The sequence below is a fragment of the Camelus bactrianus genome, chromosome 10 (genome assembly GCF_048773025.1).
Source record: "Camelus bactrianus isolate YW-2024 breed Bactrian camel chromosome 10, ASM4877302v1, whole genome shotgun sequence".
NCBI lineage: Eukaryota > Metazoa > Chordata > Mammalia > Artiodactyla > Camelidae > Camelus > Camelus bactrianus.
Window position 1 is genome coordinate 8,080,232 of NC_133548.1, and position 23,723 is coordinate 8,103,954.

At 43.5% G+C, this 23,723-nt stretch overlaps 1 protein-coding gene and 1 pseudogene across 3 annotated transcripts in view; one reads left to right on the plus strand and one right to left on the minus strand.

The window, feature by feature from the left end:
• The window catches only part of PLAAT3 (phospholipase A and acyltransferase 3), a 29,450-nt gene extending 7,908 nt beyond the window's left edge, over positions 1 to 21,542 (plus strand). For all 3 annotated transcript variants that reach the window (XM_074371852.1, XM_010957041.3, XM_045518101.2), the window contains 3 exons: positions 6,683 to 6,785; positions 9,562 to 9,830; positions 21,268 to 21,542. In XM_074371852.1, coding sequence (XP_074227953.1) covers positions 6,683 to 6,785; positions 9,562 to 9,830; positions 21,268 to 21,369 — 474 coding nt within the window. In that variant the 3' untranslated portion in view covers positions 21,370 to 21,542. The remainder of the gene's footprint in view (positions 1 to 6,682; positions 6,786 to 9,561; positions 9,831 to 21,267) is intronic.
• On the minus strand, positions 19,734 to 19,843 carry LOC123617440 (small nucleolar RNA SNORA11; annotated as a pseudogene).
• Positions 21,543 to 23,723: the final 2,181 nt, after the last annotated feature.

Consider the following 23,723-nt stretch of genomic DNA (forward strand, 5'->3'; position numbering starts at 1 on the left):
ATTAGATGTGACTTTGTGATGGACATCTTTAGTAGGCATTTCAGATGATTTCCTTAAGATCTATAAATAGAAATTGAGTCAATGGATATGAATATTTTTAAGGTTAGTGATACAAGTTGCCAAATTGTCCTTCAGAAAAGTAGTACTGATTTATATTCCCATCTGCAGTGAATGAGAGGGTCTTTACCCACATCTTTTCCTATACTTAGTATTTTAATTTTTCCCCAAAACCCTTTTTAAGTTACACTTATTTGATTACTGGTTAGATAGAATATGTTTTCTTGTATTAGTGGTAATATGTATTTCTGCTTTTAAAATTATTTATTATAACCATGTCCATTTTTTTCTATTTTGGTGTTTAAATCTTTTTATTGATTCGTAAAAATTCTTTATATATTAAAGTTGTCATTTTCTTCCAGTTGGTCATGGTAGTTTGTGGCGTTTTTTCCAATGCACAGAATGTTCTGGTCTAGCTCTTTTTGTTATAAGTAACAAGTAGCCCACTTAAGCTAGCTCAAGTAAAGAAGGTTTGGTCTAAGGACACATGTTGGGAGGTAAGGGAATTCTCTTGAAAATTTAAGTACAGGAGCTGTAATAAGGTTAGGCCTCCCAGGGGCTGGAGCTGGGAGGCAGTTCAGGGTCACAGCAGCTCTAGGCACTCAGCAGCTGGAGTTCGTGCATCTCTGTTCCTGTGAGCCATCCTTCTTGTGACTAGGCTGGCTGTTTTTGATGTGCCCGCTTTCTTCTCTGTCAACAGGGGTTTTCTACTTGGTCAGAATGGATGTTCTCTCTTCTCACCGTTGGTTTGGTCTGTGATTCACTGAGGTCTCTCTTGCCTCGTCTGTGTCATGACTTTTCAGTATTAGCTCCTACTGCCAAAAAGCTTTTTTTTTTTTTTTTCCCCCGTTACTTGGTTCAGATTTTTGAGAGAGAGAGAGAGAGAGAATTTGATTGGCCAAACTCTATTTACTTTGGAGGATCATAGGATGCTGACCTGCTTGGGGCCCAAGCCCAACTGGCAAATGCGGGGATGCAGTGGTCACATGGTGTAAAAATGGCTGCCTGGGCGCTGGTATTGTAGGTGGTCATTTTCTCTTAAAAGGGAGTATGAACATAACAGGCAATGACAGAAATTTTTAATCATAAGAATTTTAACATTTTTTTCAATTGTAAAAACTTTTAGTCTTTGACTTTTATCTTTAGAATGTCTTTCTCTATTCCAAGACCTGATACATATCCATCTATGTTATTTTAAATTTTATTTTATGGCTTTATGTGTTACATTTAAGTGTTACTGATTTTTAAGCATCATTAACATGGTAATATTTATAGGCTCCAGGTGGGAGATGGTTTCAAGAGGTTTTGGGGACAGATAATGTCCACTTTTTGCAATTAAAAGAAAACTGCAAGCTTATCAATATGAAGGATTTCTTTCCCATCTCAAAATCTTTTAAAAGTAATTTACATTGGTTAAAAAAACCAATAAAATAATGTAGTATAAAATGTAAAATCTCTGAATCCCAACCCCCACTGTATATAATATACAACAGTTTGGTGTATTCTCCTTAGCTCATTCATAGTGTATAATGCATCGTACACTAATGTTTTTTAAGCAAAAATGGGATAATAATGGGTTCCAACTTACTTTTTCCTATTATTTCTATGTCTGCTCACGTAAATCCATCCTGTTCTCTCTATTGGCTGTACATAGTACAAATATAAGATTATTTATGTAATTGGTCCCTATTAATGTTTTTTAGGTTGTTTTGCCATTATGAATTTCGGAGGCCAGATATTGTTCCCCAGTTTGCTTGCTAAGGAAAATGGCTGTTACACAGCTCTTTGTAGCTCTGCTTTTGTGGAGAGGATAAAGACTTTTTGTTCTGAAATCCCGTGGGTGCAGAGTCCCAGCTTTGCCATTGTGGTAGCCTGTGTGATGTAGGAGAGCCCTGGTTACTGTGCTCTGGAGAGTTTCCGGCTTCCTGCTGGCCCACCTCGTTCCTGGGTGATAAACCACTTGGCAATAAGATACACTCAGATTTCTGGGACTGAGGAGCAAGCTGAGTGAGGGAGAGTTCACTGTTGATCCTTTCATAACAAGAGTTTGGCAATTTTTTTCTGCAAGTGGCCAGAGATAACTTTACTATCTCTGGTCTCTGTTGTAATGACCCAACCCTAGCCCTGTGGAGAGAAACTAGCCTCAGCCACAATGTCAATGATGGGTATGGCTTTGTGCCAATAACACTTAATAGATACTGATGTTTGAATTTCATATAATTTCACGTATCACAAAATATTCTTTGTTTGACTATTCCCCAGCCATTACAGAATATAAAAATCATTCTGTGTTTGCATACAAAAATAAACAGAGTTACAAATTTGGCCCACGGACTGTAGTTCTCATACTTCTAATTTGAAAACATGATTTCTTGAGTTCTTAATTTTGATTCAGCTGAGTTGGCCCTATGTATCATTAAGTAGTTATTTCTCTAGTTCAAGTGTAGTGATAGAGTTTGAATTATTCATATCCTTGGTTCATGGCACCCTGTCCTCACTGGCCCCTGCAAGACCTCTTGTCTTCTGGGTTTTAAAATTTTTTTTATTTAAAAAATTTATTTTATTTTTTTTAAAATTTCTCTTTTATCATCAACCCTTACTCCATCTTTCCAATGGCTAGCATCCTCATATAATTAATATTTGTGCTTTAGTTTCTAAATTTAATGTGTGTTCTTTAGATTCTTTTCTTGTTGCTTTTTTTATTATTGTTGTCTGTTTATTTTTTTAAATCACTCTGGGTGATTTTTTTTTTTTAATGAAGGTACTGGGGATTGAACCCAGGACCTCGTGCATGCTAAGCATGCATTCTACCACTGAGCTATTTCCCTCCCCCTTCTTGTTGCTTTTTTAAAGTTATATTTTCTGGTATGGTTCTTATAAGATATGTATTACTGGTTTGTGTGTGGGTATCGTTAATTTATATAAGTGGTATTTTGCAAAGTTCATCCTCAGTTTTCCACTCAGCACTGTGTCTAAAAGATTATCCGTGTGGTCATGTGAACATTGATTCCTTGCTTCTAACTAGTGCACAGGGCTCTGTGGGCAACTCCGCCACCTTCCACTTCACTTTTTAAAAGAAATTTCCTTGAGCGGTGTCATGCTTTAAGCTAGTGCATATTTGGAAATGTGTGTCTTTTGCCCTTACAAGGGACAGGCAATATGATTCAGTATTAAAAAATTACAGCTTTTTTGCTTTCAAATTATAGATAACCTTTAAAAATTTTTTTCTATTTTCTATTTTACAGAGGTACATACAGATTGAACCCAGGACCTCGTGCATGCTAAGCAGGCACCCTACCCCTGAGCTATCCCTTCCCTCTGTAGATATCCATTTTTTAAAAAAAATTTTAAAAATTTATGTATAAAAAAACCCCTGGTGTTTAAAAAATTAAGGTCTAATTTACCCCTTTTAGTGTTCAGTTCTCTGAATTTTGATACACACATACAATTGTATAACCATCATCACCATCAAATACAGGGCAGTACAGGAAGTGTAATTGCCCTGAAATTCCCTCATGCTCCTTTGGGGTCAACCCCTCTCCTCACTCCCAGCCCCTGACAATCACTGATCACTTTGCTGTCCTATAGCGATGTCTATTCCGGAATGACATATAAATGGAGTCATACAGTACCTAGCTTTTTGGTATGGCTTCTTTAACTTTGCATCAGTACCTTTATAAAGTTGAGTTTCTCTGTAGATAATTTTGTTGACATCTTATTACTGATGTTCAAACTGTCTCCTTTTCTAATCGGTATCTTCCCTGAGGGCTGGGTCTCTGCCTTCCCTTTATGTCCTTGCTTACTCATTGAAATCCTCAGTTAAATTCCCCTTTGCGGAGCCTTGAAGACCCCTAACTCACACCAAACAATTAGTATATATTTTTTCTTTTATTTGAGAAAACAAATGGGATTCATAATTTATGACCATTGTCCGTTGTTCTGAAATAGGTTCTCAGTAATGTCTGGGTGCTTTCTTTTGGGAAGATAAATTATAATTACTGAAATAAGACAACATGGTTTATCTGTAAAATTCCTGTGAAAAGAGTGTTTTCCTGCCACAGGGGATGTTTGTTTGCAGTTTTAATGTTTCTGTAAATAGAAATGAACTGCCATCGACCCTGCTTCATAGCCATTGCAGGGCTGTGATCGGCTAGTCCCACTGCCCGTCATTTTTATCCCAGGGGAGGCCATACACGGGGGAGTCCACGCTCCCTCTGTTACCGGAGATTAGGTTCTTGTCTCACTCAGAAAAGAATTCAAGAGCGAGCCATAGTAAAGTGAAAGTAAACTTACTTAGGGAGAGCCACACTCCTTAGACAGAATGTAGAGCCTCAGAAGGCAAGAGAAGCCACCGAGGTGTGGGAGTGGTTAGCTTTTATGCACTGGGTAATTTCATATGCTAACAAGTGGGAGGCTATTCCAACTGTTTGGGGAAGAGGTGGGGATTTCTAGGAAATGGGCCCAGCCTAATTTTGTCCTTTTCAGGTCAGCCTGGGTACTGTCACGGTGTCTGTGGGTGTGTCATTTAGCATGTTGATGTGTTACAGTGAGCCTATAATGAGGCTTAAGGTCTACTGGAAGTTGAATCTTCTGCAGTCTTTGGCCAAGTTGCCTCTAACCAGTGTATGTCCTATCCTCAATTGCTGTGTCATTCTTTTAATGGTTATTCCCTGCCCTGTTCCCTCCTGTCTCACCTCTTCATCTTTGATAGAATCTCTCAGTCAGGCTGACAGAGTTTGGCGGTGGGATGTGGGCAGATCCCTATGAGTCTGTCCCCTAAGAGCAGGTGGGCCAGAGCCCTGGCCCCACCTCTTCACTGTACTGAAGGGTGAGCAGCAAAGGACAGAGGGACTCGAACAACCTCTGATGGGCTCTATCGATAGGTGCTTTAAAGTGGTTTAAGGTTGGCTTGGATGAAAGAGGCTCATCACCTCTGATTCTGGTCCAAGTTGGAGTGCCCCTTCAACCTGCAGCATTGGGACCTTATTACATTGAATGAAAGTAATCTTGAACCGCCCCTGACTTTTCTCAAGCTCTGGCCATTCTTCCCGAACAGAGTGGGGCTCTGAGGAGCCTGAGAGCATCCTTCGTACCTTCCCCTGCACATACCCACGTACCGTCACTTCCACACAGGCTTGCTGTGTTATTATTTATATATATATATATAGTCTTTGTCTCAGGTTCCTGCCACAGCATTCCTAAAATCTGAGTAATTTCCTGAGTGGTAGAGGTGAGAGGAATGTCTTTTGTTATTCAGAATAAGCCTTTCCCAACCACATTGGAGTTTATACTAATAAATTGATGGGAGCTCAGAGCCAAAGGAACCAACCAGGTGACCAGAGGGCTGGAGGTTGCCTCAATCACCAATGGCCAATGATTTAATCAGTCATGGCCTATGTAAGAAAGCCTCCATAAAACCCCTAACCCGGGTGTTGGTGAACACTCAGAGGTGCTGGAGAGGGGTACGCCTGGAAGGGACATGGGAGCTCCGAGTCCCTCCCCCCGTGGCTTGCCCTCTTCGTTTCTTCCATTTGGCTGTTCCTGAGTTGTTTCTTTCTTTTATAATAAACTGGTCATCTAACAAGTAAAATGTTTCCCTGAATTCTATGAGCCATTCCAGCAAACTAAGAAAGGAAGGGGTTGTGGGAATCCCCAATTTATAGCTGGTTGGCAGACACAGATAACCTGAAACTTATAATTGATGTCTGTAGTGTTTGGGGGGCGGGGGGGTCAGTCCTGTGGGGTCTGCACCAACTCCCGGCAGTTGGTGTCAGAACTGAGTTAAATTGTGGGACACCCAGTCAGTGCCCACCGAGGACTGAATTGCTTAGTGTGGAAACCTCACACATCCAGGATCCAAGTGTTGGTGTGAACCCAGAGTAGAGTTTTCCCTCACTTGTCTCACACTCATACACACACACACACACACACACACACACACACACACACACACACACACACACACACACACACATCCTTGGGATGAGCAGCCTGGCAGTCTGATACCAGTTCTCTGCCAGACAGCCTCCTGATTTGACAGCCTCTGGCAGGGTCCCCAGGTGGGCAGCTTCAGTCAAATAGCCTGTGGTGTCTGCCTGACAGCGAATGTGACGCTCAAGACACTGGGTCTGGGACTCAGGCAGCCTAGTGTCCTGGCCATGTCACTCATGGGCTGTGTGGCTTTGTGAAAATTCTTTTGCCTCTCTGAGTCTTGATTTCCTCATTTATAACATGGGGTTCACAGCAGTATCCACCATATAGGGTGGTGGTGTGAATTTATTGAGCTATACCTGTCAAACACGTAGCACAGTGCTTGGCTCAGAGTAAGCGTTCAATAAATAATATTCCTAGAAAAAGTAACAGTGAGGCAGAGGCCCCAGCTAGTGAAGAAGCGTTTTAGGTTCGCACTTTGCCAATTACTACGACAGGTGGACAGACTCATCCCTGAAGGTCTGGGACCTGGGCTTGTGAAGTCGGATTGCCGTTGGATGGGCTGGGCAAGGCTCAGGAATCCGTCTAGATGAGCTGAGAGCTGGAGGCTGCTGAGCTGCACCCTGCTAGCCGAGCCCTGCCCCTGGTTCCAGGTCTCTTACCACCTCTAACAGCCCTGTTCTCCATTTTGCAGCCAGAGCCCCAGCTTGGAGACCTGATTGAGATTTTCCGCCCTTTCTACAGACACTGGGCCATCTACGTTGGCAATGGATATGTGGTCCACCTGGCCCCCCCAAGTAAGGGTGCCTGGGTCCTCTGCTGTGCTGGGGCTGAGAGGAGAGGGAGATGGGGGAGCTGTGGGTGACAGGGGACTCCAAAGTTCTTCTCACTCCCCAACTGGTGGTTGGTTCCTGAGTGCTACAAGAAGACAGCTGGGTGTCGGGTGATGGTTTTCAAACTCTGCTCCTTAGAACCCAGGGGTTTGCAGAGAAACTAAGGCGAGCTTCCAAGAAGGCAGGTCTGCTTTTGTGTATTTTATATGTTATGACTTTGTATAAAACACTTTCAATCCTTAAGCATAAAACTCCTGGGAAGAGCACAGGTTTTTGGGCTGCAGACCTGGCTGTGAATTCAGTTTCACTCTCCAGCCTTGGTTTCCTTATCTGCAAACTGAGGCTAAGAACACTTGACTTGGAGAATTGTGAGAATTCCTCACCCCTTTTCTCAAACTTTTTACTTAAACTGAGATATAATAACACTAATAAAGTGCGCCATATAGTCAAGTGTAAAGTCAGTGGATTAAAAAAAAATGTATCCATCCACGTGACAATGACCCCTAAAAGGCTCCCCGCTCCTGTGCCTCTTCCATGTCGTCTCTCCCACCCCAGAGGCAGCCACTTTTCTAGGTTCTCTCACTGCAGGTTAGTTCTGCCTGCCCTAGAACTTCAGGGAAGAGGACTCACACAGCCTGTGCTCTTTGGTGTCCGGCTCTTTCACTGGGCCTGTGAGAGTCGTCTGTGTTGTGAGTAGCAGTAATTCTTTTTCATTGTGGTGTGTCTTCTGTTCTGTGGATACACCTCAGTTTGCTATCCATTCTTCCGCTGATGGACACCCAGATGGCTTCTAGTTGTGGGTTGCTCTGAGTGCCATCCAGTGATTACTGCAGAGAACGTGGATGGATTTGAAGAAGTGCATCCCATCCTTCTTGGAGCAAAGGAAACAAAGCCTCACAGCTGCTCCCAGAGGTGTGACACCAGGGAGGCCCAGTGGGTACACTGGCACAGCCCTGGCCGAAGCTGAGAGGCTGGGAGGGGCAACAAAGTTCCAGAAATGAAACTGCCTTGAAGAAAGGTATTCAAGGGTCAACACAAGGACCAGGATGGTGGGGGAGGGAAAGCTAGTGCCAGCACACGGACTGGGCATCTCTCTGGAGCCCAGCCAGCCTGCCCTGTGCAGGGAGGGGCATGCTTTGGGTATGAGGGCTGGAAAAGTGGGTGTGCACTAAAGAGGCAGACCCCAGGGGACATCATGAGGGGAGGCTCACTCTCCCTCAAAGAGCCTCTGTAGCCCTGCTGGGATCGGGAAGCCTCAGGGCTCTTCCCAGCAGGGGAAGCACCCTGTTACCCTGGGCAGGACCCAACTTGGATGTCTTTTGCTGACCAAGAATGGTAGCAAACTAATGACTTCACCTTCTATTTACTGAGAAGTCAGAAGTAACCAGAGGCAGGGGGGAGGGTATAACTCAGTGGTTAGAGTGCATGCTTAGCATACGTGAGGTCCTGGGTTCAATCCCCAGTCCTGCCATTAAAATAAATAAATAAACCTAATTACCCGCCCCACCCTCCCAACACCCACACACAAAAGAAGTAACCAGAGGAGATGTCATCTTCCCCATCCCTGATCAGCCAAACCACCAATATCTGCCCCCACATAATCTGCCTTTTCTTCTGTTAAAATGCAAAAGTACCCCAACCTTTGTTGAAAAGCCAGCCCCTGTGTGTGGGCTCTGGCCCCCTCCCCTTACTTTCATAAGCACTTTGCTCCTCAAACTGCCCTCTTTCTTAGGTATTGCTGCTCTTGGCCTAGAGATCACTGTAATATCTCCTGTTAACAAAACAAACAATGCCCTCCTCGATCTCACATCTTCTCTACTTAACTCCCATGGAGCAGATCTCTGGTCTACCATGGCCATTGGCCACCGCTGGTTCCTCACTTCCTTCCTCTCTTCTCTTCCCTCCACCTGGATCTCTTATTTACCCCCTCCCAGAGCAGCGGGTATCCAGGCTCCCATCAATACTACTGATATTCTGTTCACAGCTTCCTTGGCTTTTCTGTAGCATCTGACACGAGTGACCTCTCTCTACTCTTCTTCTGGCCCCTGCCTTTCTTCCTCTCCCACTGGAGACCAAGACTCCTTTTTGGTCTCCTGTGTGGGCTCCTCCTCTCCTGTATCCCCAGTCCTTACTTTCTCCAAGTGACCTCATTGGGTCCACTGACTTCCAACACCTTCTATTTGTTGATGTCTCCCTAAGACCATAACCTTATCGTAGGCTTCCCTGCTCAGCTTCAGACTTGTATAACTTCTTGACTACTTGGCATCTTCACTTGGGTGTCTCATCGGCATGTTGAACTTGACATGCCCCACATGGAGGGTTCTGGTGGACAACACCATCCAGTTGCTTACGCCAGAAATCACAGTATCATCCTCGGTCCTTTTCACTCCATGTATAATCCATCAGGAAATCCCATTGGCTTTAGCTCCCAAACCGACCCCCAATCTGGTCACTTCTCAGCGTCTCCGCTGCTGTGCCCTTCGATAAGCTACCATTGTCTCTCTTGCCTGATGCTACTGCAACTTCTGGCTGGTCTCTCTGCCTCCTGCCTACTTACTGTCACTCCTTCCTTCCCTGGGCAGCATGATCATTCTAAAGTATATATCCGGTTATGTCACTCCCCTCCTTAAAATGTCCACAGGCATTTCCATCACACATTGAATAAAATTCAAATCTGTGCTCTAGCCCCTGTGGGCCTGCCCAGGACCCATCCCCCTGCTTCCTCTTGGTGAATCCACAGGTGAAATCCCGGGAGCTGGTGCGGCCAGCGTCATGTCCGCGCTGACCGACAAGGCCATAGTGAAGAAGGAACTGCTGTACGACGTGGCGGGGACAGACCAGTACCGGGTCAACAACAAGCACGATGGCAGGTACCCGCCGCTGCCTCCCAGCAAGATCATCCAGCGGGCAGAGGAGCTGGTGGGGCAGGAGGTTCTCTACAAGCTGACCAGCGAGAACTGCGAGCACTTCGTGAACGAGCTGCGCTACGGCATAGCCCGCAGTGACCAGGTGTGTCCCCGGTGTGTCCGCCTCCCCAGTAACCGGACCGCCTCCTCAGCTGACCTGGGCATCTGTCGGGGCGGGGCTGGGCTGGGCTGGAGACAGAGGCGCGAGCAAGACCAGATAGCAGAGGCAGAATCCCTGCCCTCGAGGACGACACGGTGGGGTGGGGACGGGGGTGGGGAGCTGGGCGCTGCAGACCAGTGCGGTCCCGGGGCGACGTTCGAGGTTGGGAACACGGCCATCACCGTCAGCCGGCTTGCCGAGCCCTCCCTGGCCGCCTGGCCCTGAGGTTGACCCTTCCCACAGCCCCAGAGGCAGGATTCATTATCCCGCTTTACAGATGGGGAAACTGAGGCTCCCAGAGCTTAAGTAACTTGTTGGTGGCTATTCATTTCATCAAACAAATCTGTGTTCTCTTTTCCTGGGAGTTGTCTGCGACTGTGCTGTCACGTTGCAAAGGTGGGATGTGAAGCCCAGGTCTGCTTGACATGGTTCCGGTGCTTATAGAAAGCACTTGCTCAGCTCTGCTGAGACCCCAGATCAGGCCAGGAGGCCCCAGCCCAGGCAGTTGTTTATTTACTTGCTTGATTTTGGCCATGGCCCCTCTCTTTTTTGAATCTCTTTTTCTCCTGGGTAACTAGTTTCCTTCTCATTTTCTCTCACTTCCTCCCCTGCCTTTCTGCCCCTTTGACACCTTTTTTGTTTTCTTTTTTTTTTTTGGTGACAACATAGTCTGGAAAAGTTCTTAGCTGTCTGTTGATGCAAAAGAGTGTGACTTTAAAAATTTTTTTTCTTTCAGTGAATGGCAGGCAGTTAATTTTTATTACTTTTAAATTTTTTGAGGTCTGGTCTCTTCTTCCTCGGTCAGTGTCGGGCTCATGAGCATGGGGCCCTGGAGTCAGGGAGACCTGGGCTGGATCTGGGCTCTGCCTTTGCCAGCTTTATGACCTTAGGAGATTTATTCAAGTTCTCTAAACCTTGAGAAAGCACCAGTGATAATACTGATCTTAGAGGGTTACTGCGTGAATTAAATAAGAGCATCTTTAGGCACCCTAAAGGTGCCAGCTCAGAAAATGCACTTAATAAATTATAGTAGTAGCAGTAGTCAAAATTACCCTCATCTTCATTCTTTTTCTTGGTTCATTCTCTGTTTTGTCCACTGGCCTATCGGGGCCACAGTGACTTGATGGGGAGGACATATCACTTTTCTCTTCCTAAAGCTTTAGTCCGATCCCCCACCCATCCACCCAAAAGAGGCAAAACCATGACAACACAATAAAACAGTATCAACAATTCTATTGGACCCCCTTCACAGTACTCACAGTAAATGAAACCAGAGCACACTACAAAACAAGAAGAGGGGCCATCTATACTGTTTCCCAAGATTTCCTCTCTCATTTCTTGGCCGACATGAGGGTTTCTTAGCCTCAGCACTGTTAATATTTTGAGCCATTGACAAGGTAGATAAGTTCTCTCTGTTATGACTTGCCTTGTGCATTGCAGGATGTATAGTAGCATCTGTGGCCTCAGTGCACTAGATGCCGGTAGCATCCGCACCGCTAGCTGTAAGAACTGAGATGTCTGTAGATAATACCAGATTTCCCCCAAAGGGGAAACCTGTTCCCACGTAGGTGAATCATGATGATAATACACGCTGTGGCCAAACTAAAATGTAGCTTCCATACTTGTCCCGTCCCACTGGAGATGGTGGGTTTAGTGGGTGTTGGACAAAGTCTAGCACTAATTTTCTTTGTAATCACCGTCAAAGCAGTGACCTTCTTTTTCATTTAACTCAGGAGGACATTTTTGTGTGTCTTTAAAGAATCTGCTTGGCCATTATGTTTATTTGTGTTTGGCTCTTTGAAGTCGACTAGATTTTCTTTCTTTCTTTCTTTTTTTGTAGCTTAAACAACAGAAATTTATTTTCTCATAACTCTAAGGGATAGGTGTCTGAGATCAAGGGGTTGGCAGAGTTGGATTCTTGGAAGCACACTAGATTTTCCTCCAACAGAAATATTTGTGACTTACCTAACTTTCCAGATAAAAAGGGAGGCAAAGCAATGGAATGAAACTAAAAGGTAGTTTGTGCTTTACATACCTAAAAGTATTCTTAAAAAGTTTCTCCTGTTTTCCACCTACCTAACTAAAAATACTCAGGCTTTGAAAAATATATACTTAGTAAACTTTTGTAAATAAGCCTTCATACTGAATAGTACTTAAAAAAAAAAAAGAAAAGCAACTGGGAGCTACACTCATGCTGAAGTCTACTCTGTTTCAGATAAAATATTAAGATAAATAGAAATTGAAGATGTGGACAATGATGATGTATATATTACACAAACCTGGAAGAATTGCAGAGTATTATTTTAAAATGACTGTAAATATTAAAGCCAAATTTCTGTACAAATATTTTATAGCCATTCTTATTTTGTAAACTCTCTTAGGCTAAACTCAATTGCTTTCTGAATAACGTTACTCTTATATTCACTTAGAACATTGCTGAAAGTAAAGAATGCACCTTAGAATTTCCTTTTCCCCAGAAACAATTCCGGGGCTTAACTCAGAGGAGCTGTGTAGCATATGCAACGAATTGTCTGCAGTCTGATATTTTCAGTTTGCCCATGTTAAAAAAAAAAAAAAAGATGGATTTCTTAGCATTTTTAATGATGGGGAATTTTTCTCTTTTTTAATCTTCTTATTGAAGATCTGGGACACATGCCAGGTAGCCCATTTCCATGATCAGAACTCCTGTAATTTCAGGAGTGGCTGGGCTGACTCATCGGCCTTGCAGCAAGAAAAGTCCTCAATGGCATCTGAAGGTAGCCCTGTCTCTCCTGGGCAGATCATTCTTTCCATAAAATTTGCACTATCAGGGCTAACTATATACTACTTTCTTGGATTCAGTCGCACACTTTGACTCCGTACAAAGCCTGAGCACAAACAATGAGGCTATTGTTGCTTTCCTTGACAAAGTATCTTTTGTATGAACTGGCTGCATCAGCGTTTCTTCTCACACTATGAGGTTCTGTAAAGAACTGGAGGCTTATTGTTCCTACTCCATTATCTGCAAACCATTTCTCCCACCCTGACACATAGCTTAGGAAAGAAAACACTGGCTACAAGTGGTTCTATGCAGGGTCCCTAGCAAGAACGCAACAGAACCATGGTTGCCACAAAGCCAAAACTAATTACCTTTAATTTAAGAGGAAGGTCTAAAGACTGCCTGGCAATCAAACCTTAGGTCAATAGCTTCATTCAAACCTTTGTTGCCATGCGTTCTGCCGCTAAGGACACCAGTTCTGGGTACCTTGTGATGTTAGTTATGCTGGTGTATTTCCTGGCATTTCACACGACTATGCTGGACACGTTTATGGTTAGAGAGGACTGAGTGGTGCCAAGATATATGTATTTTAACCATTGAAGCTTTCCAAATTCTTCTCTGTGTTGGTCATGTGGGAGTTTTGCAGCCACAGCATATACAACCTAGGCAAGCTTTGCATTTAGGGTGCCAAGAGCAGCGTTGGTGGTGTTGTGTAAGGATGTGGGTTTTGGGTACCAAGTCCACCTTTTCACCCTTTTTATGCTTGAGATTTTTGATACACTGTCTTCGTTGGATTTCTTGGCATAAAATGATAAAGAATTTTTTCCTTTGCTGTTCTTGATTCTGCTTAACTGCCTGGCTTGGTTTAAGGGTGAGATTTCTTGATCTATGTTCATGACACTCTTAGTGGGAAAAAGTAAAGTTTTGCTGATTTGGGGCACTATGCTTTCATTGGGGACAGTCGCTCTAAGTTGAAGAGAGAGTTTGTTCTCCCTTTGCATTGTCACAGGAGCTGATGTTCCCAGAGTTGGGGCCTGGGTAATGCTAGAAGTAGGAAGAGGCTGAACTTGCTGTTGCTTGCAGATCTGAATCGCTGCCACTCAGTTTTGTTACCTTCAGTGTTGCTGCTACACCTGATAAGACATGAAGGGCTGAAATAGTGGATGTGGGGACATCGTGGCTAAGGGAGTGGGAAGGAAGCTGGGGAAAGGGCCATTGGATACATTGGCCTTTCAGCCAGACTGCAGAGGGGGCAACACAGTCCGTTGGGAATGGTTTCTAAGCTTCGGAATGCATCCTCACCACTCACTAATAGAAGCTCTTTATCTGCACTGAATCTGAAGCTCTCAGTGTTTCTGGAGCTCAAGTCCATGGCTGCCATGTTTCAGTTCCGTGGCAGACTGTCAGGTCTTGGAGTTGTAGATGAACAGTGCTGTGTACATCAAACGTACTTGAGTGCTGAGGTGAAGGAAGAGCTGGCTGTACCAAATCTAATTCTTAAAAGCTTATTAAAAGTAGACAAATCCCTGAAATCTGAAACACCAATAGCAATGCTAGGTGCACTTTTAGGCACTTGAGATAAACCAGATTGAAGATCAGAGGTCAAAGGCAAAGGGGAACGTTCCAAACAAAGTGGAAGAGGAATCTGAGCTGTGTGTGTGTGTGTGTGTGTGTGTGTGTGTGTGTGTGTGTTTGTCCTCTCAAGGCAATTGCCCATCACTGGACAAAGCCAAGCTACCACAACAGTTGCTTCTGTTAGATCTGAGCCAACATAGTTATCTGTATAATAGGTTAGCAGCATTTTCTTGCGGCTGTTTACTAGAATGCTTGTTTGTCTTCCTAAAACTTCCTGTAGTCTATACCCCCAGGATGGGATGGTTTCATCATCACCTTCTTGACTCTCAAGTTTCGTAGACATGGTGTTGATGTTTGAAATTAGTGGGTACAATAAAGTTTTGTATCAGGTTCCCAGGCTTACTATTTCTTTGTCTTTTGTTCTTTCTGGAAAAGTTTTCAAATTTAATTTTTAGTTTTTCAAGGTTATACACGCACACAATTTGCAAAGGCAACCAGCACCAAAGACTTACAATAAAACACAGGATTCCTTACCACACCTCTCTCTACTCCTCCCAGCCCCCATCCCAAGAGGCCACCACTCTTCCATCTTTTAGTCATTTATTTTGGCATTTACCTATCTCTGATTTTCTAAACAATATGAGGTTATTACTATTATCTTATACAAAAAATTTGGATGTGCTCTTTTGACTTCTTGTAATGGTAACTGAAGATTAAACTGTTTAATACTGTCATCCCGTCCCCCTCCTCATTCAGTATAATTTCATAGTATATATTGTTTATTAAACTGATATTCAGTGTTTGTTTTATGCCTAGGCAAATTTTGCTCACGGCTGAGTGAGTGTTGTGGTGTATTAGGATAGTTTCCTTCTTTTTTGGGTGGCAGGGTTGTTTTTTTCTCTTGAAGATAGCTTTACCTCCTTTCATTGCTTAGTTTTCCTTACACCTGTTGTCAGTTCTTCCTACACTGTTCAGTTAGCTCTCAGTACAGTTTTCCACAAGAGAAATCACATCAAATAATCTAGCAGATCTAGTATATTTCCCTTGGACACATCCGTCCCAGAAATGGCCATTCTGCTGTCTACACTGGTTGGCCCTTGAATGACTACATGCTTCACCCTAGGATTTCCCTTTGCTGTCACCCTTGGGATTTCCTTTGCCTTTCTCTTGGATTGGGTTCCCTGGTTCCATGATCTCTTAGTTTCTTATTTCTTCACTCTTTCTCTTGTGCAGGTGGACCATATCCCCTAGAACTTGCTTTAGGATACACAGGATAATGGTGCCAACAGGTCAACTCAACATGCCAGGCTCTCATCTGTTTTGGTTACTGTATGAGTTTCCTACTGCTGCTTTAACAAGTTACCACAAATTTAGTGGCTTAAAACAACACAAATGTATTGTCTTATAGTTCTGGAGGGTGGAAGTCTGAAGTGGGTCTCACTGGGCTAAAATCAAGGTGCCAGGTGGACTGTGTTCTTTCCTGGAGGCTCTAGGGGAGGCTGTTTTCTTGTCTTTTCCAGCTTTTGCTGCCTGCATTCCTTGGTCTGTGGCCCCCTTTCATCTTCAAAGCTTGAAATGGCTGGTTGAGTCTTTCTTACGTTGCATCACTATGACCCTGACTCTTCTGCCTCCTCTTCCATCAGAAACTTGATTATATTGGGCCCACCTGGAAATACAGGATAATCTCCCTATTTTAAGGTAAATTGATTAGCAACCTTGATTCCATCTGCCATATTGTAATTTCCTCTCACCATGTAGCATAATATACTTACAAGTATTAGGCATTAAGACATATTATGGAATCAAGACATGGATATCTTTGGGGGCTATTATTCTTCCTACCAGTTACTCTCTACACCTGATACAATGTTATTGTTATTGTCCAGGGATGTCCCCTTGTTGTCATTCTAGAAAGAGCCTCTTCTTTTCTCTCCTGTACGGGAGCATCACCTTCTGTATCTCATGTCTTCTTTCTTGGTTTACTCCCTCAATTTGGTAGGACCTTCTTCCACAGCTTCCTGAAAAAGGATGCATGGAAGGTGAATTTTTTGAGTCCCTGTATGTCTGAATTATTTTTCATTTTGTCCTCCCACTTGATTTGATAGTCTGATTTGATTTGATAGAATTCTAGGTTAGAAATTGTTTTACTTTAGGATCTTGGAGGCATCATTCCATTGTTTTCTTGCTTCCAGCATTACCGTTGGGAAGTATGAAGCAATCCTGATTTCTGGTCATTTCTCTGTTTCGTGTTTTTCTCCCCTGCTCTAGCAAGTGTAACATCTTTTGTTTACCCAGTGCTCAAAAATTTCACAATAATGTGCCTTGGCATAGGTCTGCTTTTATCCATTAAGATGGGCCTCGGAGCACCACTTCAATCTGAAAGCATACAGCCTTTGGTCCTAGTAAATTTTCATGAATTATTTCACTCTTGATTCCTCTTCTCTGTGTTTCTTCTATTGTCTCTTTCTGGAATGTCTATTCAGATGTTGGGCTGCTTGGATTATTTTTTCATTTTTATCTTTGGCATCTGTTTTCCATATCTTCATCTTTTTTGCTGTCTTCTGAAAACTTTATTTTCAACCTTTCTATTGAGTTTGTAATTTCCATCATATTTTTATTTTCTAAGAACTGTTTTTCTTCTCTCAAAGTTCCATCATTTTTAGTAGCATTTTGTTCTTTTTTTTTGACTGTTTTAAAGATCTTTTTGTGTGTGTGTGAGAAGGAAAAATTTGGGCTGGGCCAAGACTGGGCCGGGCTAACTCAGGGATTTTAGGTTTCACTCTTGCCAGACTAGTTTCAGGTTACTGGAAATGACTTTGCTTCCTCTTTTTGGACACTGCCTAGCTGTACGCACCCTATTGGTTGATGGAACCCTATAAATCCTCATCACACTTCCTGGAGGCGCTCAGAGCTTCGGAGCTTAAGCCCCACTGAGTCCGCCAGCGTAATAAACCTGAGTACTCCAACCCTCCAAGTGGTGCTTGTTTCTTGACTAGCCTGTCATTTCCGTAACAAGAGCATAGAAGAAAATAGACAGCTTTATTGCTTTGCCGGGCAAAGGGGACTCACAGCAGGCTAGTGGCTTCAAAACTGTGAACCCACCTTGGGGATGGGGCAGGGTGATTATGTAGCCATAGATGAAACAATAAAGCACCGATAACAATCAACAGAATTATTTTCTTGTCATAAGACTGAGAGTGGTGTCATGATGTCTCCAGGCGACCAATTCTGTAGAGGCCAGCAGTTGTCACTTTTTCAATTCCTTTATCTCCTAAGTACCTAAGGCGTGGTCTTCTTGGTAATTCAGGCTACTTTCTAAAGTTCCATGACCTTCTCCCGGGATAATAACTCAGGAGCCAAGTATGACTATTACTTTCGATTTACTGGAATAAAGCAGAAACAGTAATAGTAATAGCTTTATTTTTACAACAGGCCTGGAGCTGTGAGTAGCAACCGGTCAGTCGGGTCAGGTGACCGTTTCAAGGGCAAGCATAAGAATGCACAATCAGTTAGCCTAAAGGCGGCCATTTTATTAATCCTCCTTCAGTTTGACCAGTGGTTCACATACAGTTTTCACTTTGAATAACATACATCCATGCCTTACCTTCACCAATACCGAAGCAGCAATAATCAACAATATTTTAGCTCTAAGGTGCATCATCTCACTTCGACCTTATAGCAGCCCTCTTTTACGGATGAGTCAACTGAACCTCAAAAAGGAACCAACCTATCCAAGGTCACACAGCAAACGAGAGCCTGGAAGCCTGCTTTTTAATTCCCTTGTGCCCAGTAGTCTCCTGCCCACAGGCAGAAAAGATCTCGGCATTCTTCTGTTGAGTTCTACCTGCCTTATCTGCTTTTTCAGGCAAGCTTTCCTCAGGCTAAATCTAGCTCCTCCCAAGGCAAGATGAAGTATCTGATGCAGAGGACACAACAGGTCCAAACCAGTCATCTCGGTGGTCACTCTGACCTTTTCTTTGCAAGAGGACTACCCGCTCCCCCTGGTTAAACAGAAACTTCCAGAGCGCCCTCCTACAGCGAAGGCCCAGAAGGTCAGCAGCCCTCCCTTTCCTCAGCCCTCCTCCCTCAGATGGCCGACCTTCTCACTGGTACTACTTCTTTATAATATTGCGATATAAAAACCAAACCAAACCTGAACCTTGGGTATGTCTCATCACCATGGAAACGACTGCAAGCCTGAGTGCCTCCAGGAGATGTGGGTGCTGCTCTTCCAGTGTCCATGGAAATAAGGGTCTGGGAACTGGACAGAGCTAAAACAAGCTCCTGTGGGATTAATGGCAGTTTTGATAATAAACACCATGTTCAGCGTCAGATTATGTCATCAACAGCAGCAGCATCAATTTATATTTTCAACTTCTGACACCTTGCTGGCTCGGCATGGAGCATACCAGCCAAATGAATGCCAGCTCATATTGTCCTACTTTTGTGAAGGGATGTTTTAAACTCTATTAAGGTGGCTCAAAGAATGTGGTAGGGAAAAAAAAAAACATAAACAGTAGTAAATTTCGAGACATTCTGTAGATGCATTTTTGTTTCTGGGAATGGGAAACCAAAATTTTCCTGAGACTCCACTATTAAAGCCATAAATAAAACAGCCCTGATTCAGCTGCTTGGTTGCTGTGCTTACATGGCTGAAGATCGTATTTTATGGTTACTTATGACTACAAATATGTTTTCTACTGTTGAGAATTTTTTGGTTCAAATCATTTGTTGGAAAACCATCACCTTATATCATACTGTTTGAGAGGATGTCCGTTTTGTAGAGCAGGGATCCTACACAGTCAAATCCATTGGGGTCCTTAGAGAACCTTTTATCTTTTAGGGTACTTTTTGCTTTTATTTGCCAGTGTAACTTAACTATAGTGGCTTGCAAATTTTTTGACCTAAAAAATACATTTTACATCATAATCCAACAAACACACACACACATATATATGTATATTAACTGAAACCAAAGTTTTGCCAAAAATGTCTACCCTAACCCTGAGTTTTCTGGTTTTTAAGACTTCTTCTTGAGCAGTTTTAGGTTTAGAACAAAACTGACAGGAAGGTACAGAAATGTCCTTTACACCCTCTCTCCACACACATGCATAGTCATTATTTTTATTTACCAGATTTGTACTTTTTTTTTTAACTAAGGATGAATGTACATTGACACATCATAATCACCGAAGTCCACAGTCCACCTTAGTTTGGACAAAAGTATAATGACATAAGTCTTCATAGTTATAATGTTATACAAGGAATTTTCACTGCTCTGAAAAACGTCTCTATTCCACAGTGGCATATGGAATCTCTTCTTTCCCTTGAAAAGAGGTTCAAAGCCTTCATGTCTATAAGACCACCCATGGCCCGCCCACCAATGCATGGACCAGACAGGCTCTAGGCAGCAAATCCCGCCACCAAATACTGTGGGTTTTCTTCCAATATTGAGCCTTGTCTCTCTGGTCCTGCCCAGCAGCCATGTGGAGGACACACACACACAGGCGGACACATGTAAGGTATCTGTTCATAGGATGGCCCCAAGTTTTGTAACCCTTGTCACAATGAACCCAGATTTCTGTTGGGTGTGTTGTAAACGGGAAACTTTTAATCAAATCCCTTTACTGCAGATGAGTTTATGTGATTTACCTGAAATTGAACAGGTAATTAGTCAAGGTGTAGCTCCGTGTTCTCATTTATTGGATGCAATATGTTCTTTTATTCTCTAATGATAATTTTTTCAAAGACGTTTTCTTTTCTTGATCTGGTTTCTGTATCTCCAGATTGCTTTTTCTGGTCTGTTTTGCTGTCTTCTATTTTAGAGGTCTTTCTCAGACATCTGGTACCTTGGTTGTGTGCTCATGATTAAGGGTAGGGGGCTCGCTGAGTGAGCTGGGAGGGGGCAGTAGCTCATTGACTTTAAGATTCACTTCCGGGTGATCTGGGTAGACTGGGAATCCTCAGTATTGGTATCTTTTGTTATTTCCACTTGGGCCAGTCAAATTCCCCAGAAAAGTCTTCCTGACTCTAGCGTGGAGGATAAAGTTCAGGGAGCAGACAGCAATACGACGGCCAAGAGTCTCCAGTTAGCATTGGTATGGCCTCTCCATCACTTGGTGGTGGCGTGACACTCACACCTGCACATGTGCTTCTAGGTTTCCAGACCCCCAAATCTTCTGACTTTGTTGTGTGTGAGGGAGGAGTCTGGGGACCCAGCTAAAGCCTCTCTCTCTTTCGCCCACTCCCAGAGGTACCCGGTGATGCCAATATGTGATCTTTTTCAAAGATCCTGTTGGAGAATTAGGATTGATCCTCAGATTCTCCCATGGCTGCTTAGCATTGAGTGTTCTCTGGGTCCTAGTGGAATTATGCCGAAAACGAATGCCCTACTTTACTTGCAGTTGAATTTCAGGAAGGCGTGGACTTTGACACATGTTCAGTTGCGACCCTGAAACTTACTCTTATTTTTGCCACCGTATTTTTTTCCAGTACAAGCCATACAAGTCAGATATCCTAATAATTCAAAGTATAACATCACTACTATTCACAGTTGAGTCCTTTATTTAAGAACATGTAAAGAGCGCCTCTCTGCCCGGCAGGACTGGGCCCTGGGGAGACAGCGAAGATTAAGACAAGTGAGGTCTTTGCTCCCACGGAGGTCATGGTTACTGCGTATTCAATAGCAATTTCTCTTCAGCTTTACACTTGGCTTCAAGAGCTCCCTGTTGGCTAGCCAGGATTTCAACCCTCTGGCTTCATCTCCCTGTCCTTTCTACCCCCACTCTCTGGGGATCTGTGTGCTTTAAATACTCACAGAGTGAAGTGAGTTTCCCTCTTTAGGCCCGTGTCTGTTGCTGGCCAGCTGGCCCCATCCCCCTATTCTTCCGCATCCAACCCTCTTCTCTCCATTTCTCTGTTGGCTCCTGAGTTTGTCAAAGAGGCTAAGGTGCATGTGAGGCTCCCTGAGCTGAATGTTCCTATTGAATGTACAGCCTGTACTCAGACTCTGACATGGAGTCTGACCCAGCCTCCTCTCTCTTGCAGGTCAGAGATGCTGTCATGATGGCCGGTGTCGCAGGCGTGGGCCTGGCAGCCTTGGGCTTCATTGGAGTCATGTTCTCAAGAAACAAGCGACAAAAGCAATGAGTTGAAGCGACTGTCTTGTCAGCAGTGATTTTATACATTAAGAGGGTGTCTGGTTCTGCTGGTGGGTGTGAAGTTTGGTTTGTAGGTTTCATTATTTTGTAACAAGTCTTATTTTCGTAGAATAAAATAAAGCCCAATAAGGGAAGATTTTATTGGGGGAAATGCAGCAAGAACTGCCTGGTGTGAAGTCTGTTGAGGGTCCAGCTAGGCTCTGTTCATGGTGATGCTAGGTTCTGCTCTGGAGCTTTGGTGGTTTTCTCGCACTTTCTCTTGGTGGGCTATGTTCTTTTCATGCAGGAAACAGAGTCCAACTCCAGTTATAATAAGTGATGGGCATTTCTGGTTGTGAGGATACAGGAGGGCAGTAAGGGAGACAGACAAACCTGACTGATGCACAAGACCAGGAACCATCGGACACCCTGGACCCTTAGCCTGGAACTAGACCCAGGATGGCTTCTAGGACTCGGCAGCTGGAGTCAGGCGATGTTCAACAGAGTTCAAACCAAACCAAACCAAACTTCAGCGGTAAGGAAACAGTATATGCTCTTGCCAATCTTGTTAAAACCTCCGTATCTCCCCCTCTCTCCGCAGCTTTCCTCTGCCTTATGGCTTCCACCCCGCTGCGGCGTTCCTGCGGCCTCTCCACTCAGGCTTGTCATGACCCTCACTAGTCACTGACCCCACCCCTGCACCCATGGCTTCCCTCCCCACATCCGCTCAGCTTCCTCCCTCCCCGCGGTCTACGGGGTGTGCCCAGGGCAAGTTCCCAAGAGAGAATCTGATTGGTTCAGCTCACCACACATAGCTCAGGCTTCCGATTGACTGGCTGCCTTAGGGTCAGGTGGCACCACTAGGCCAATCAGCTCTGACCATTGGGACCAGGTCACATGGTAGGAGGTTGCCTCAGACCCTGCAGGATGATGATGTGGCTGTTCCCATGACCCACATCCCTGCTGCTTGAGCCCTCGAGGGAGGAGCTAAGGGGGAAGGCACGACCTTCTTGTGGTTGGTCCTTTGAGGTCTGCTGTTACTGCTTGCTAGGCTTGGCAGCATTTCTCTGAAAGAGGCTTTCATGGATTTCTCAGAAATGTACTGCTGGGGCCAGTTATCTCTGCTCAGGGCAAGGCTTCTCCATCTGCTTGCAAATGTTTCCTTTCTCAGTCCTGATGTCTGGGGACCACCGGTCTGTTGGAATCGTGGACAACTTAACAAATGGCTACCAGCTCCCTCCTGCCTGACTCACATCTGGTCCAAGATAAGCATATGTCCATCCATGCCCCAGGGTTGATATAAGAAAAGCTTTCTCCCTGTGTAGTTTCCTTTCTTTTTGTCTCAGCTCTATTGATGTAACATCTCATGCCAGTTCTCAAGCTCCCCAAACCCAAGAGACACAGGTGAAACTTAAAGGGTGGGTTTCTTGAAGCCCCTCTCTCTCATGTGGCATAAGGCGACAGGGACACACAGAGTATTAACTTCCAAACTAATTACAGAGAAAAAAGGAATGAGGAAAAATAAACACAAGAAAGCAAAACAGAAACACCCATTTTAATTAAAAAATAAAGAAACATTACATACAAAAAGTGGGATGGGTAGAAATAACCTAAGAAAATGGAAGAACTAATTCCAAACATGTAGGTAATGACTGTAAATATGTACAGACTCAGCTTGCTGAGTAAAAGACAAACATCACACTGGATTAGAAAACTAGTCCGGGGAATACTGTTTACAGCAGATACACTTGAAATACAAGGACACAAAGACCGAAGTTAGAAAGTTGGACATTTTACACAATGACATGTCTGATGTCTTAAAAAGTTATTGTTATCAAGGAGAAAAATTGAGGGTGTGTATAAACTGTGTTGAAAGACATGTTGGAGACAAACTCCACTAAATGTGAGGAACAACTATACAAGCAATTTGGGATGATTGGGGAAATTTGAATATGGACTGGGTATTAAAGAATATTAAGGAATTATTAATTTTATTAAGGGTGATAATGGTATTGGGTTTATATAAAGCCACATGACCTAATTAAAAGAAAGATGCAGATAAGGCAAATATGACAAAACAGTAAGCTGTTACTAGATTAACAAACCTAGGCAGTGGGCATATGGGTGGCCATTGTACTAGTTTTTCTAGTACTTTCCATACCTTAAAAAGTTTACATAGTAAATATCTTAAAAATAGCTGAAATTTGAACTTGAAAATTTAAATAAAATAAAACTTTTGAAACTACTTCAATAGATTATAGAATAATTTTTTAAATTAAAAGAAAAAAGGTACACTAGGCAAATATTAACTAAAAACTTACAGTATACTTGTTAACTAAAAACGCGTGTAACTATATATATATT